The sequence below is a fragment of the Ranitomeya variabilis genome, chromosome 5 (genome assembly GCF_051348905.1).
Source record: "Ranitomeya variabilis isolate aRanVar5 chromosome 5, aRanVar5.hap1, whole genome shotgun sequence".
In the NCBI taxonomy this organism is placed as follows: Eukaryota; Metazoa; Chordata; class Amphibia; order Anura; family Dendrobatidae; genus Ranitomeya; species Ranitomeya variabilis.
Window position 1 is genome coordinate 598,698,364 of NC_135236.1, and position 17,596 is coordinate 598,715,959.

The window sequence follows — 17,596 nt, forward strand, 5'->3', positions numbered from 1 at the left end:
GCTGCCGCTCCTCCGCCGACCCCCTGGGACAATGACTCGAGTATAAGCCTAGAGGGGCACTTTCAGCCTAAAAACATGGGCTGAAAATCTCAGCTTTTACTCAAGTATATACGGTAATTCATTAAGAGGTGTAGTTTGTAAATTGGGGTCACTTATTAAGGGTTTTGCTGGTCTGGCACCTCAGGGGCTCTACCAATGTAACATGGCTCCTTCAAACCAGTCCTGCTAAATCTGAACTTCAGTATGGCGCCGCTTCCATTCTGAGCTTCGCACTGTGCCTCAAAAGTAGTTTTCGACCACATATGGGGGATCTGTGTACTCATGAGAAATTGCACAACACATTTTGGGGTCCATTTTCTCCTTTTACCCTTGTGAAAATGCAAAATTTGGGGCAAAAAAAACCTTTGTGGGAAAACCATGAATTTTATTTTATTTATTTTTTTTTTTAATGTTTCAACATTATACACTTCTGTAAAGCACCTGGGGTTAAAGGTTCTCACCACACATCTAAATAAGTTCGCTAAGCATTCTACTTTCCAAAATGGTGTTACTTGTCTCCTCATTTTAGGCACATCAAACGCGAGATTGTGTCCGCTAATTATTCCAGCAAATTTTGCATTCAAAAAGTCAACATGGCACTAATTCCCTTCTGAGCTCTGCTGTGCGCCAAAATAGTCGTTTCCTCCCCATATGGGGTATCTGTGTGCTCAGGTGAAATGACACAACAAATTTTGGGATCCATCTTTTCTGTTTACCTTGTGAAAGCATTAAAAAAAAACAAAAAAAAACAACTAAGTCATATCAAAGAAATGTTACCACTATCATGAAGTACAATATGTCACTAGAAAACATTCTCAGAATCTGGGGGTCTGTTGAAGCGTTCCAGAGTTATTACCTCATAAAGTGACACTGGTCAGAATTGAAAAAATTGGTCTCGTCATGATGGTGAAAACGGGCTTTGGGTGGAGGGGTTAAAGAGTCTTATTTACCCCAAAATAGTATCAATAAAAGCATCAGGTTAGGCTACGTTCACATTTGCGTTGTTGGGCGCATCGTCGTCGACTGATACCGACGCATGCGTCATGCGCCCCTATCTTTAACATGGGGGGGCGCATGGACATGTGCCGGTATGCGTTGTAATGCGTTTTACGACGCATGTGTCATATTGACGCACAAGACAGGGCGCAGAGGACGCTACTTGTAGCGTTTTCCCTGCGCCAAAACTCCTGGTCTTTACTATCTTATGACAACGCATGCGTCGCAAAACGCTGCGTTGTGTACATGCGTTGTTGGTTGCGTCGCCGACGCTGCGCCCAACAACGCAAATGTGAACGTAGCCTTAGATGCAAAAAATGACCCCTCACACCTCTCCATGGACAGAAAAATATTAGTCCAAATTAGCCCAAGGACACTCGAGGACTGAGTTCACAAGTTTAGTCTTAGTCTTTGGGCATCGAAATGTATGCAGGTTAAGCTTTTGTTGCAGTGAACAGTCTGAGGATGGACTGATCATGCTCGACCTTCCGTATCCCACCTATCAGATGGACTGGCACATTGCTATGCACTTTGAGCACCAGGAGGCTCCATACTATTAAGTACATGTTACTGGCCTTCACAATATTCGCAGCACTTCTCAAGTTCAGGTGTATGGAGCAGATTTATCCAGCATCTGACTAACAGCCGCAGTTAAGTGGCACAATGCTGGTGGACCACCAATTTGTCTGATCACCATCCCTCGCCCCCTTACTTATGATGAAACTGCAGGTTTGCAGTGCAGCCGGGGTGACTAATGAAGGCACCCATCTCCACCATCTTTCTACCCAGGCTGGGCTTCAAAGGAGTTTAGTTTCCGCTCTACACTGCAGTACCTTATACTGCCAAGTAATCGCACATATGAAGGTTCAGGTTCCTTTAGGGGATTTACGGATGCTTGAACTGCCCCTTAACTCGATGTATAAATGCTTATTTATTTTTGCCGTTTCTGCAGACGTCTGGCTTATTAAAATCGAATAACTGCTTTCAATCTGTGTAGCTACAGAAGCGCGGGTCTGGTTGTCAGACAGCCGGAGTCACGCGAGGGAAGGCACAAGACAGTTCATTACGTCAGGGCCTTCTCCATCCCTGAATATACAGCACTAAAAAAGAGGGGAGGGAGGAAACAATGAGTGCAAATGTACAAACTGGCTATGGTGAAGGGTTAACCACATGTAAATTGCAACTCTTGTTTTTTTTATTATGTGAAGTGGATGAGATGGGTATGGGGGACCAACCTCTTACTGAATTACACCTGGGCAGAAGGCTGAGTAAGCCTGTGCGGAGCGCTGCAGAGCAGTGGCAGGTACTGCAGGGGTCTGTTATTCTGAGACCCTGTATTGGCGCAGCGAAGTACAAGCCACATAATAGAAGACTTGTTTGTTGTGCTGGTACAGTCTTCCGACAGAGAGATTATAATTTGAAATGTTTTCCAGGTTTTACTTGCGATGCATGCGAATGTTGAAGACCGAGGCAATAAAAATGACATCACTCCTTTAATGGCGGCAGCTAGTGGCGGATTTGTGGATATTGTGAAGGTTCTCCTCCTGCATTCTGCAGATGTCAATGCTCGCTCCTCAACTGGTGGGTAACTCGGGCCTCTGGCACTTAGGTTATAGTGATTGTTGACATTTACCATCGCCACAATTCTTTTCTTTCTAGGAAATACAGCGTTAACCTATGCGTGTGCTGGAGGGTTTGTGGACGTAATTAAAGTTTTGTTGGAAGAAGGTGCCAATATAGAGGAGCATAATGAAAATGGCCACACCGCTTTAATGGAAGCTGCCAGTGCTGGTCATGTTGAGGTGGCAAAGATTTTGCTGGATAATGGAGCTGGCATTAATACTCATTCAAACGAATTTAAAGAGAGTGCACTGACGTTGGCATGCTATAAAGGTTAGTATAAAAGAGAAGATAAGCACTAGCTATGTCTGCAATGATGAACTTGGTGGTTGTCCATTGGAAAAGTAATCCATATAAATTCATAATATTGTATGCTTTACTTCAACATATTTTGAGTTTCCAGCAGCTTCCCTTCTAGTTTATATGCTTGGCAATGGAGTGTTTCGTGTGTGTGGCTTGGCATTATAGCCATGCCAGCCCATAGCTGTAACGACTAAGTCACCGCACAAGAATTGGGCTGGCTTAGCTGTAGAAATGAGCCAGCCAGCCCCATTCACAGAGCTGATGGCGTGCCAGTGCCAAGAACTCTTGCCATGCACAGATGGGGAATGGAGCTTCTGGGATGGCCCCACTCGGTGCAAATGACTGTTTATTAGCAAGGCCTCTGTTACAAATACATTTGAAGCATAGCCATAAATTCAGAATGTGCCGGCTGCATGTACAAGGAATAAAGCAATTGCCCCTTTGCACATTCAGTCTAGTTGTCATTTTCCCTGGGTGATGACTGACTGCTGATGACGTTTGCCTGACACTGGGGAGGAGAACCTATTCTCTGTGAAACGCACATACAGTGGGGCAAAAAAGTATTTAGTCATTCAGCAATAGTGCAAGTTCCACCACTTAAAAAGATGAGAGGCGTCTGTAATTTACATCCTAGGTAGACCTCAACTATGGGAGACAAACTGAGAAAAAAAAATCCAGAAAATCATTGTCTGTTTTTTTTAATCATTTTATTTGCATATTATGGTGGAAAATAAGTATTTGGTCAGAAACAAACAATCAAGATTTCTGGCTCTCACAGACCTGTAACTTCTTTAAGAGTCTCCTCTTTCCTCCACTCATTACCTGTAGTAATGGCACCTGTTTAAGCTTGTTATCAGTATAAAAAGACACCTGTGCACACCCTCAAACAGTCTGACTCCAAACTCCACTATGGTGAAGACCAAAGAGCTGTCAAAGGACACCAGAAACAAAATTGTAGCCCTGCACCAGGCTGGGAAGACTGAATCTGCAATAGCCAACCAGCTTGGAGTGAAGAAATCAACAGTGGGAGCAATAATTAGAAAATGGAAGACATTCAAGACCACTGATAATCTCCCTCGATCTGGGGCTCCACGCAAAATCACACCCCGTGGGGTCAGAATGATCACCAGAACGGTGAGCAAAAATCCCAGAACCACGCGGGGGGACCTAGTGAATGAACTGCAGAGAGCTGGGACCAATGTAACAAGGCCTACCATAAGTAACACACTACGCCACCATGGACTCAGATCCTGCAGTGCCAGACGTGTCCCACTGCTTAAGCCAGTACATGTCCGGGCCCGTCTGAAGTTTGCTAGAGAGCATTTGGATGATCCAGAGGAGTTTTGGGAGAATGTCCTATGGTCTGATGAAACCAAACTGGAACTGTTTGGTAGAAACACAACTTGTCGTGTTTGAAGGAAAAAGAATACTGAGTTGCATCCATCAAACACCATACCTACTGTAAAGCATGGTGGTGGAAACATCATGCTTTGGGGCTGTTTCTCTGCAAAGGGTCCAGGATGACTGATCCGGGTACATGAAAGAATGAATGGGGCCATGTATCGTGAGATTTTGAGTGCAAACCTCCTTCCATCAGCAAGGGCATTGAAGATGAAACGTGGCTGGGTCTTTCAACATGACAATGATCCAAAGCACACTGCCAGGGCAACGAAGGAGTGGCTTAGTAAGAAGCATTTCAAGGTCCTGGAGTGGCCTAGCCAGTCTCCAGATCTCAACCCTATAGAAAACCTTTGGAGGGAGTTGAAAGTCCGTGTTGCCAAGCGAAAAGCCAAAAACATCACTGCTCTAGAGGAGATCTGCATGGAGGAATGGGCCAACATACCAACAACAGTGTGTGGCAACCTTGTGAAGACTTACAGAAAACGTTTGACCTCTGTCATTGCCAACAAAGGATATATTACAAAGTATTGAGATGAAATTTTGTTTCTGACAAAATACTTATTTTCTACCATAATATGCAAATAAAATGATTAAAAAAACAGACAATGTGATTTTCTGGATTTTTTTTTCTCAGTTTGTCTCCCATAGTTGAGGTCTACCTATGATGTAAATTACAGACGCCTCTCATCTTTTTAAGTGGTGGAACTTGCACTATTGCTGAATGACTAAATACTTTTTTGCCCCACTGTATCTAGGCGATGCTCTAAGCTGCAGCCTCTGCCCCATCTGTAAACTTCTATGGGCAGCAGCTTGATTCTTAAGTATACAGACTTGTGTACGGATTTCAGCTGTAAATCCGAATGCGTAACTAGTGTTTGTAGAATTGAGATATTATGTTTATCTGCACTACTATTATTTGTGTGTGTGTGTGTGTGTGTGTCACTAGGCTCTGGACCTGGGGATGGTGAGTAAAGCAGGAGTAGGGAAGACGAGGTTGTGTGAGCCAAGATTTTCTAACAGAAACAATCTCTTTTTAAAGCAATTAAAACATGAAAAGATTTGGAGCAGAAACTGATCAATGAAACGTCTGGGATCATTGCGACTCGGGCTATTGTTTATATGTAACATTTTTTGCTTTCACTTTTCTTTCTACTGGGTGGTAGGGCAGAATAAACGTAAAGTTCAGATTATTTTATAGCAAACTGTACCTTGAGAGGAAGATTTTCTGAAAGTGGACAACCCCTTGTGATTACTGTGTTTTGTTTTTAATGCCTGCAGTCATGTTGGATGAAAAGACAAACAGCTGCACTCTGTTTGTGATGCTAGTTGATATTTAATTAGTAAAATAGTGACACCATATAGAACGATTTTTCACTTAGAGGGCACAGAATCAAGAAGCATGACGTTTCAACTCTTTGAAGAGTCTTTTTCAAACAACACTAGTTGTAGATTCTGTAGGGCCCTCAAGGTAATAGATATGCAGTGCAAAAGCACAAAATATGCAGAGGTATTTGCAGTCCGGGAACGCTGTCACTGTGCGCGTATTGCAGCGCAAGTAAAGAGGTGCAGTCATGTTGGAGACAGAACCTGTACTGCTCTGTGTTAGCGCTTCTATAACTCTGAGCTCGGAGAGGAGACTGAAGCCTGACGGGGAATGTGTCATCTCAGATACAGCAATAATCAAGCTTAGCAGAAGTTGTCAGGTGTCACAAGATTCAAGCTTTGGGAGATGTCACCAAAAAGGTCTTAAATCACCTTAGGTCATCCATTAAAATAACCCTTGCTTTTTTCTGTTGTAACCATTTTTTGTTTGCGAGACCATTTTATAATCCTGGTTGCATCAGTTTTTCAAGTATTAAACTAAACTTTTTCACCTTAAAATGGTAAAGAACGGCCTGCACATGGAGGACGTTCGCCTGCCATCCTCTTTGTTTTTGTTCACAGGGAGATGCTTTAGGACAAGCTGCATCTTAGGCTGCTTTTCACACATCTGATCTGATCCGGCAAAAAAAGGATCTGTCGCTGCAGTTTTTCATCCGTTTCGTCCATTTTTTTCTGTTTTACTACAGATTACGACGCATCCGTTTTTTTAAAAACGCTCATGGGAGGCTCCCAAACGAGACACTACGTTTAGAAGTTCTGTGCCAGTTTCCAGAATGAAGGACAAATTTGCAGAATACACTGGCAGGATGATCTACCGTATTTTCTGGTGTATAAGACGACCCCCAACTTTTCCATATAAAATATGGAATTTGGGATATGCCCGCTGTATAAGACTGGGGTCATCTTATACGCCCAGTCATCTTATACAGCGTGTGGTTCCCAGGGTCTGAAGGAGAGGAGACTCTCCTTCAGGCCCTGGGATCCATATTCATGTTAAAAATAAAGAATACAAATAAAAAATATGTATATACTCACCCTTCCGAGAAGCCTGGCTCTCACCGGTGTAAGCGTCTGCCTCCGTTCCTAAGAATTGCGAGCGTGAAGGACCCTCGATGACGTCACGGTCAGGTGACTGGCCTGTGATTGGTCCGTGACCGCTCATGTGACCAGTCACCTGACCGTGACGTCATCGAAGGTCCTTCACGCTCGCAATTCTTAGGAACGGAGGCAGATGCTTACACCGGTGAGAGCCAGGCTTCTCGGAAGGGTGAGTATATACATATTTTTTATTTTTATTCTTTATTTTTAACATGAATATGGATCCCAGGGCCTGAAGGAGAGTTTCCTCTCCTTCAGACCCTGGGAATCATCCAGGATCGCTCCCTGCACACGCCGTACCCGGCGTATAAGACGACCCCCGACTTTTGGGACAATTTTTAGGGGTTAAAAAGTCGTCTTGTACGCCGGAAAATACGGTAGTTTGAAAGCTTTGTCTTCGACCTTGTTTTACCCAAAGTATTGGACCTGGTTGGGTTTTACCCAAAGTATTTAACCTTATAATTAAATAAATTAAAGACAAAAAATTTTAAACCCCAATATTTATTTTTTATTTACAAATTGTATAACATATTTATAAGTTCAAGTAGTGTGGGGTGGAGACAATACTGGAGGGGCTGTCAGATTGGACCACTTCGACAGTGGGAGTGTGGAGAGAGGATTGTGGTGGTGACTGCTCAGAAGGTAAAACAGAAGGTGAAGGGGTGGAGAAAGAAAGAGAACGGGTGGACATAAAACCGGGAGTAGGGATGGGAATTTGGAAGGCTGAGGGGTGGAGTTGAGGGATTGGGAGGCAGAAAAGGTGGTGGGTGGAGAAGAGGGTTGTGCTTGGGGCATGATGGATGTGGAAGGAGACTGGTGGTAGTGGGCAGGTAGTGGAGGAGCAGGTGATGTGGTTGGGAACTGGTACTGGGCAGGATGCTGGTTCGGGGCAGGAACCTGGTATTATATAGGAGGGGGAGGAGGGACAGTGGCTGGAGGGGGGATAGGTGCTGGAGGAACTACCGTGGAGGGGCTTGGGAGGTAACATGCCCTAGGGCAAACTGGCAGGCTTGCATTACATTTATCTGCTGATCAGGAGATGGCTTGTCCATGCGCTCAAGTACTACCTGGAAAAAGGAGTGTTTTGGTGATTTACTTGGATCTGAATGCATCCTATCCAGACGCGTGTGCAACTCAAGAATACTGTTGAAGAGGTTAAATCCTGCAGTCATTTGCTTCGACCACAGTTTGAGACAGTTCTGGAAGGCTGCATTCAGATGCAAGAACTCAAGCGCATAGCTCTTTTCCTGACCCCTCTGGCTCTGCTGCCCAGAACCCACAGGTGTTCTAGAGGTGGTAGCATCAGAGGGGTGGGGTAAAGAAAAAGCTATATCCTCACCAGCAGCTTCATGTAGCAAAGTTGGCCACGATGCTCCAGCGCTGGTGAATGGGACCGAGGGACCAGATGTGAGGGAAGGCTGGGAAGGTGTAGAATGGTCGGGTCTGTCAAAGTGGCCTGCGGTGGCAGTCTCCTGAGGGATCTCTTCAGAAGGTTTCAACTCCGCAGGCTCCTGGGTGCTGCAGACTGTGCTGTGTAACAAAGGAAAAAAAAAAGTAATATATTGTTATTGCTTGGCCCTGGCCGAAACAAAAAAAAAAGTTACACATGTAAACATTTTTACTTAGTAAATGGGGTGGGGAATATTAACCTTCTGCTTGCCATCGTTGACCGGAGGAATGACGGGGCTGTAGCATATTTATATTTGCTCGGGGCCCGCATCTTTGTTGAATTCCTTCTTGAAGCGATCCCGGAGTGACTGCCACCACTCCATAACTTTCCCGTGTAAAGTGAAAGCATAAATTGGTTAGTATACAACACATTACATCCAGCAACATAACTGAAATGTGAATTCTTACGCACTCGATTCTGGGCCCGAACATCAAGGTCCTCCCAGTGGTCCACAACTTTGTGGCAAACTTCCTCCCAGAGCCGACGGGTAATGCCAAGATCTGCGTGGCTGCGATCCCCCCATGTTCCACAGCGGCTCCCAATCTCGGATTAGATCGATGAGGAGGTCGATATCTAGACCAGCCTCCTCACTGTCCCGAGTCAGGAGCACGCTGTGAAGCCTCTTAAAAAAGGAAAAAAAACAAAAACATTATATTGAAATCCTCAACATAAAGTGGAAAATAAAAAAAATAAAAAAGGTACTTAATCCATGACGACCGCCCTGATGCTCACGCCAACGTCCCTGGGAGGCGCTTTGTGGACCTCTTGATCGAGCCCCAGAATCTGAAGACTAAAAAAAACCCAAACCATTATGTGCTTGGATGTAGGCTTGTGTGTTCTGTGATGTCTGTAATCTGTTTTTATGTGTTGTGTGTACTGTGATGATTTGGTTCTGCGATGCATGTAAGAGATATATTATATAATTGTCTAAGGGTCACTTCCGTCTGTCTGTCTGTCATGGATATTCATTGGTCGCGGCCTCTGTCTGTCATGGAAATCCAAGTCGCTGATTGGTCGTGGCTGTTTTGCCGCTACCAATCAGCGACGGGCACAGTCCGGCGGCAAAATGGCCGCTCCTTACTCCCCGCAGTCAGCGCCCGCTCCATAATCCCCTCCACTAAGCGCTCACACAGGGTTAATGGCAGTGGTAACGGACCGCGCTATGCCGCGATGTAACGCACTGTTAATGCTGCTATTAACCCTGTGTGACCAAATTATTACTATTGATGCTGCCTATGCAGCATCAATAGTAAAAAGATCTAATGTTAAAAAAAAAAAAAATCATTATATACTCACCTTCCGCCGCCTTTCCCGCTCCTCGTGACGCTCCGGTGACCGCTCCATGCAAGCGGCAGGTTCTGGTGGCAAGGATGGTATGCGAGAAGGACCTGCCATGATGTCATGGTCATGTGACCGCGAGGTAATCACAGGTCCTTCTCGCATACCTTCCTTGGCACCGGAACCTGCTGCTTGCATGGAGCGGTCACCAGAGCGTCGCACACAGACGCCAGGACTTCAACGGGCCTTCGGAAGGTGAGTATATGTTTATTTTTTATTTTAAGTCTGTATACTATGTGGCTCTGTGCTGTATACTCCGTCGCTGTGCAATATACTACGTGGCTGGGCAATATACTACGTGGCCGGGCTCTATCTATCTATCTATCTATCGTAGTAGTATATTTTTGTACCTCAAAAAAATTACAGGGAACACTTAAACAGAATATAACTCCTGGTAAATCAAACTTCTGTGAAATCAATCTGTCCACTTAGGAAACAACACTGTTTGACAATCAATTTCACATGCTGTTGTGCAAATAGAATAGACAACAGATAAATATTATTGGCAATTATCAAGACACACTCAATAAAGGAGTGGTTCTGCAGGTAGGGACCACAGACCACATCTCAGTACCAATACTTTCTGGCTGATGTTTTGGTCACTTTTGAATGTTGGATGTGCTTTCACACTCGTGGTAGCATGAGACGAACTCTACAACCCACACAAGTGGCACATCAATGCGAGCTTTGACAAGAAGGTTTGCTGTGTCTGTCAGCGTAGTGTCCAGAGGCGCTACGTGGAGACAGGCCAGTACACCAGGAGTCATAGAGGGGGCCGTAGGAGGGCAACAACCCAGCAGCAGGACCGCTACCTCAGCCTTTGTGCAAGGAGGAGCCCTGCCAGAGCCCTGCAAAATGACCTCCAGCAGGTCACAAATGTGCATGTGTCTGAACAAACCGTTATAAACTGACTCCATGAGGATGGTCTGAGTGCCCGACGTCCACGGATGGGGGTTGTGCTCACAGTCCACCACCGTGCAGGATGCTTGGCATTTTCCACAGAGAACCAGAATTGGCAGATTTGCCGCTAGCGCCCTGTGCTCTTCACAGATGAAAGCAGGTTCACACTGAGCACATGTGACAGACGTGACCGAGTCTGGAGATGCCATGGAGAGCGATGTGCTGCCTGCAACATCCTTCAGCATGACCGGTTTGGCAGTGGGTCAGTAATGACGTGAGGTGGCTGTGACTGGGTGTACGGCAGAGCAGGAAGGGACAACAGGCCGAGGGACGATCCAACGAGATTTATTAAAGCAGGGAGCATACAACATCAAATATCCATAATGTCCTTCAAGTTCACGAGAAGTCCACAATAAGTCCAAGTAAAGAAACAGATCTGGAGGTGCTTTCCAGTAATCCCGCACCCGATAAACGAAACAATAGTCCTTCCACGAGTCCAACAGATCCCAAAACAATCTCACGAACGACGAGATACAGTGGGGCAAAAAAGTATTTAGTCATTCAGCAATAGTGCAAGTTCCACCACTTAAAAAGATGAGAGGCGTCTGTAATTTACATCATAGGTAGACCTCAACTATGGGAGACAAACTGAGAAAAAAAAAATCCAGAAAATCACATTGTCTGTTTTTTTTATCATTTTATTTGCATATTATGGTGGAAAATAAGTATTTGGTCAGAAACATAATTTCATCTCAATACTTTGTAATATATCCTTTGTTGGCAATGACAGAGGTCAAACGTTTTCTGTAAGTCTTCACAAGGTTGCCACACACTGTTGTTGGTATGTTGGCCCATTCCTCCATGCAGATCTCCTCTAGAGCAGTGATGTTTTTGGCTTTTCGCTTGGCAACACGGACTTTCAACTCCCTCCCAAGGTTTTCTATAGGGTTGAGATCTGGAGACTGGCTAGGCCACTCCAGGACCTTGAAATGCTTCTTATGAAGCCACTCCTTCGTTGCCCTGGCGGTGTGCTTTGGATCATTGTCATGTTGAAAGACCCAGCCACGTTTCATCTTCAATGCCCTTGCTGATGGAAGGAGGTTTGCACTCAAAATCTCACGATACATGGCCCCATTCATTCTTTCATGTACCCGGATCAGTCGTCCTGGCCCCTTTGCAGAGAAACAGCCCCAAAGCATGATGTTTCCACCACCATGCTTTACAGTAGGTATGGTGTTTGATGGATGCAACTCAGTATTCTTTTTCCTCCAAACACGACAAGTTGTGTTTCTACCAAACAGTTCCAGTTTGGTTTCATCAGACCATAGGACATTCTCCCAAAACTCCTCTGGATCATCCAAATGCTCTCTAGCAAACTTCAGACGGGCCCGGACATGTACTGGCTTAAGCAGTGGGACACGTCTGGCACTGCAGGATCTGAGTCCATGGTGTCGTAGTGTGTTACTTATGGTAGGCCTTGTTACATTGGTCCCAGCTCTCTGCAGTTCATTCACTAGGTCCCCCCGCGTGGTTCTGGGATTTTTGCTCACCGTTCTTGTGATCATTCTGACCCCACGGGGTGTGATTTTGCGTGGAGCCCCAGATCGAGGGAGATTATCAGTGGTCTTGAATGTCTTCCATTTTCTAATTATTGCTCCCACTGTTGATTTCTTCACTCCAAGCTGGTTGGCTATTGCAGATTCAGTCTTCCCAGCCTGGTGCAGGGCTACAATTTTGTTTCTGGTGTCCTTTGACAGCTCTTTGGTCTTCACCATAGTGGAGTTTGGAGTCAGACTGTTTGAGGGTGTGCACAGGTGTCTTTTTATACTGATAACAAGCTTAAACAGGTGCCATTACTACAGGTAATGAGTGGAGGAAAGAGGAGACTCTTAAAGAAGTTACAGGTCTGTGAGAGCCAGAAATCTTGATTGTTTGTGTCTGACCAAATACTTATTTTCCACCATAATATGCAAATAAAATGCTAAAAAAACACAATGTGATTTTCTGGATTTTTTTTTTCTCAGTTTGTCTCCCATAGTTGAGGTCTACCTAGGATGTAAATTACAGACGCCTCTCATCTTTTTAAGTGGTGGAACTTGCACTATTGCTGAATGACTAAATACTTTTTTGCCCCACTGTATGTCCTCAGCTCAAGTCTCGCCCCGTTCGCTTCCGCAGTCACAGATGGACGTGGGGTCTTGCCTCAGCTAAGAATCCCCACTCCTTCTCCTTTTAGAATCAACTCACATCTCATCTCAAAATAAGAATGGATTGTCTGAGCTCCTGGGATCCGCCCATGAAGGGGGGTAGGGGTCACACCTTCTATTCAATGGTTGGGTCCACCAGAAGATTCTACTCTGGTCGGCTCCGCTTAGTCTATGTAGTATGTACATTTGACTAGCCACCTGCTGTGAGGAAGAATGGCTATTCCACTAGAGGTGTTGACAAAGCTTAATTACATTATAGCTTAGGGCTGCAAGTATTGGGGGAAGGAGACATTGTTACAGGTGAACTCCCAGCACAAGAAAATACATAAATTACAGCTTATAGAAAAAAGAGAACCGTTACATACATCAAATACAGGACAGGGCAAAAGTACATACCATGACAGTGGCATTTCTTTGGAGGGCCGCACAGCCCTCCATGTGCTCGCCAGAGGTAGCCTGACTACCATTAGGTACCGAGATGAGATCCTCAGACCCCTTGTGAGACCATATGCTGGTGCGGTTGGCACTGAGTTCCTCAGGACAATGCCAGACCTCATGTGGCTGGAGTGTCAGCAGTTCCTGCAAGATGAAGGCGTTGAAGCTATGGACTGGCCCGCCTGTTCTCCAGACCTGAATCCGATTGAACACATCTGGGACATCATGTCTCGCACCATCCACCAATGTCACGTTGCATCACAGGAGTTGGCGGATGCTGGGACGAGATCCCTCAGGACACCATCCGCCGCCTCATCAGGAGCATGCCCAAGTGTTGTAGGGAGATTATACATTTTCCACTTTGAATTTGAGCATCATTCCAACTCCAGACCTCCGTGGGATATTATTTGGGATTTACATTGATCATTTTTAGGTTTTATTGTTATTGACACATTCCACTATGTAATGAATAAATATTTACAACTGGAATATTTAATTCAGATCCAGGATGTGGGATTTAGTGTTCCCCTTACTACTTTGAGCAGTGTGTGTGTGTGTGTGTGTGTGTGTGTGTGTGTATGTATATGTATATATGTATATATATATATATATATATATATATATATATGTATATATGTATATATGTATATATATATATATATATATATATATTCATTCACACACATACTGTTAGTTCCCCAAAGTCACTTTTTGAAACTGAATAGGTCTCTAAAAAGTTGTTTTTTTTTTTTTAATTTATTTATAAACTTCCTTGAATAAAATGAATGCTTTCATTTTAAATCTTCTCACATTCTATCAAGAGAACATTTTACAAATGGAGGTCATGTAATGCTGACATGAAGTAAATGTTGTTTAACTATTATGAGAGGTATGACTATCTAGATTAATAATAATAATTTTTATTTATATAGCGCCAACATATTCCGCAGCGCTTTACAAATTATAGAGGGGACTTGTACAGACAATAGACATTACAGCATAACAGAAATCACAGTTCAAAATAGATACCAGGAGGAATGAGGGCCCTGCTCGCAAGCTTACAAACTATGAGGAAGAGGGGGGACACGAGAGGTGTTCATGTAAAGCTGCATGAACCAGATAACTGCCTAAGTGTGTAGCAGTACAGACACAGAGGGCTATTAACTGCATAAAGTGTATGAGAACATGATGCGAGGAACCTGATTATGGGTTTTTTTTGTTTTGTTTTTTTTTTTGTTTTTTTTATAGGCCACACAGGGATAATTAGGTTAATGCGTTGAGGCGGTAGGCCAATTTGAACAAATGAGTTTTTAGGGCACACTTAAAACTGTGGGGATTGGGGATTAATCGTATTAACCTAGGTAGTGCATTCCAAAGAATCGGCGCAGCACGTGTAAAGTCTTGGAGACGGGAGTGGGAGGTTCTGATTATTGAGGATGCTAACCTGAGGTCATTAGCGGAGCGGAGGGCACGGGTAGGGTGGTAGACTGAGACCAGAGAGGAGATGTAGGGTGGTGCTGAGCTATGGAGTGCTTTGTGGATGAGGGTAGTAGTTTTGTACTGGATTCTGGAGTGGATGGGTAGCCAGTGTAATGACTGGCACAAAGTAGAGGCATCGGTGTAACGGTTGGTGAGGAATATGATCCTGGCAGTAGCATTCAGGACAGATTGGAGCGGGGAGAGTTTGGTAAGAGGGAGGCCGATTAGTAGAGAGTTACAATAGTCCAGACGAGAATGAATAACAGAAACAGTAAGTTTTTGCAGAGTCGAAAGTAAGAAAAGGGCGAATTCTAGAAATGTTTTTGAGATGCAGATAAGAAGAGCGAGCCAGTGATCGGATGTGGGGGGTGAATGAATGCTCGGAATCAAGGATGACCCCAAGGCACCGGGCATGTTGCTTTGGAGTAATGGTGGAACCGCACACGGAGATGGCAATGTCAGGCAAAGGTAGGTTAGTAGAGGGAGAGAACACGAGGAGTTCAGTTTTTGACAGGTTCAGTTTCAGATAGAGGGAGGACATGATGTTAGAGACAGCGGTAAGACAATCACTGGTGTTTTCTAAAAAGGTCGGCGTGATAACAGGAGAAGAGGTGTATAATTGGGTGTCGTCCGCATAGAGATGGTACTGGAAACCAAATCTACTAATTGTTTGTCCAATAGGGGCAGTATACAAAGAGAAGAGGAGGGGGCCTAGGACTAATCCTTGAGGAACCCCAACAGTAAGGGGAAGGTGAGAGGAGGAGGAACCAGCAAAGGATACAGTGAAGGATCGGTCAGAGAGAGATAGGAGGAGAACCAGGAGAGAACGGTGTCCTTGAGGCGGATGGAGCGGAGCATAGTGAGGAGGAGCTGATGATCCACAGTATCGAATGCTGCGGAGAGATCCAAGAGAATTAGCATGGAGTAGTGACCATTAGATTTAGCTGTTAGTAGGTCATTAGAGACTTTAATGAGGGCAGTTTCAGTAGAGTGTAAAGAGCGGAAGCCAGATTGAAGAGCGCTGAGAAGAGTTATCTGAGAGATAGCGGGTAAGACGGGAGTGGACCAGGCGTTCGAGGAGTTTGGAGATGAAGGGAAGATTAGAGATAGGTCTATAGTTAGCCACACAGTTTTGGTCGAGGGATGGTTTTTTAAGTAATGGATGTATGATGGCATGCTTAAATGAGGAGGGAAAAATACCGGAAGTGAGAGAAAGGTTGAATATTTTTGTTAGGTGACAGCCGGGGAAAGGGACTGGAGCAGATGTGATGGGATGGGGTCACTGGTGCAAGTGGTCGGGCGAGAAGATGCAAGGAGCCTGATTACTTCTTCTTCTGTAACTGGTTCAAAGTCAGAGAGTGAACTAGATGCAGTGGGGGAGGGAGGACAGTGCATGGTATGAAGAGATTGGGAGATGATTTCCTGTCGAATGTGGTCAATATTTTTCTTTGAAGTAATTAGCCAGATCGTCAGCGCGGAGATCCGTGGTTGGGGCCTGCTCTCTTGGGTTGAGTAGGGACTGGAAAGTGTCAGACGTTTAGGGTTATTTGACAGTGAGGTGATGAGGGTGTTGAAATAGGTTTGTTTGGAGAGGTGAAGGGCAGAGTTGTATGTTTTTAGCATGAACTTATAATGGATGAAATCTTCGGGTAGATTAGATTTTCTCCACAGACGTTCGGAGCACCGCTGCAGGAAACGTGTTTGCAGCGTGTGCCACGGTTGTTGCCGTCTGTGCTGAGTTGTTCTATGTATAGGAGGTGCAGCTTCGTTCAGGGCACTTTGCAGGGTTTCATTGTAATGCTTCAGAGCAGAATCAGGACATGAGATGGAGGAGATTAGGGCCAATGAGGACTGCAGGTTCTTCATAAGTTTCTGGGTGTTAATGGCCTATATTTTTCTAAGTGTGGAAAGTGGGGGTGACCTGAGTGGGATGGCAATTCTTGATAGAGAATGAAAGAAGGTTGTGGTCAGAGAGCTGGAGAGGGGAGTTTGTGAAATTGTCCACTGAGAAAAGCCGGGAGAAGACCAAGTCGAGGGAGTTTCCATCTTCATGCGTTGGAGAGTTAGTATGCTGCAAGAGGTCGAAAGAGGAGGATAGAGATAAAAGGTGAGAAGCAGATGGGGAGATTAAAGGGATAGTCATTCAAAGTTTGAAAACTGCAAATTTTTACAAAATTCTGATTATTTTTATAAACTCAAAACATCTCAAACTAAATTTTACCATAACATTAAAATGTCATAAAAATAGTCTCAAAATCATCGATATGCTGAAACACCCCAGAGTTATTGCCATATAAAGTGACTCATGTCAGATTTGAATAATTTGACCTGGTCATTAAGGGGTTAATGTGTTTATTAATGGCTGGCTGAGGAATGTTCTGCTACACTGAATGCATTTGGACAAATCAAGATCTGCTGCTGGCAGCGCTCTTTACAGTTGCTGACCAATGACATCCCAGATGTGCTCGATGGGGAGATGCTCCAGGCATGGTAGTTCGGTTAGGCCATGCAGGCTAGGTCAGCCATTGCAAAGTCATGCAGTTTTGCTTTCTGCACTCATGGTTCATACTGAATAATTTGAAATTTTGAAAAATGTTTCCTTTTTTATTTTTCATTTTCATATCATTAATATGGCTATCGATCATGTGAGTTATATAATTTCACAACTTTTCTTTCATGGTGTTACAATTTCAATGTTTAGTGTATGAATTGTCCTCCAGACAAATTATTTCTTTAGAATGGTGATAAACCTTAAGGCTACTTTCACACTTCCGTCATTTTGCTTCCGTTGCAATCCGTCGGTATGGGTAAAAAACGGATCCTGCAAATGTGCTTGCAGGATGCATTTTTTGCCCATAGACTTGTATTAGCGATGGATCCGTCATGTTTTGGCGGACGCGACGCACAAAAAAAGTTAAATGTAACGTGTTTTTTGTGCGTCGTGTCC

The 17,596-nt window shown here is 44.4% G+C and overlaps 1 protein-coding gene across 1 annotated transcript in view; it reads left to right on the plus strand.

Annotated features, from left to right (window-relative positions):
- LOC143776553 (ankyrin repeat and KH domain-containing protein 1-like) overlaps nt 1-17,596 on the plus strand; it is a 196,800-nt gene that overhangs the window by 91,133 nt on the left and 88,071 nt on the right. Inside the window, exons 5-6 of the mRNA XM_077266025.1 lie at nt 2,469-2,616; nt 2,695-2,928. Of these exons, the coding sequence (XP_077122140.1) occupies nt 2,469-2,616; nt 2,695-2,928 (382 nt within the window). The remainder of the gene's footprint in view (nt 1-2,468; nt 2,617-2,694; nt 2,929-17,596) is intronic.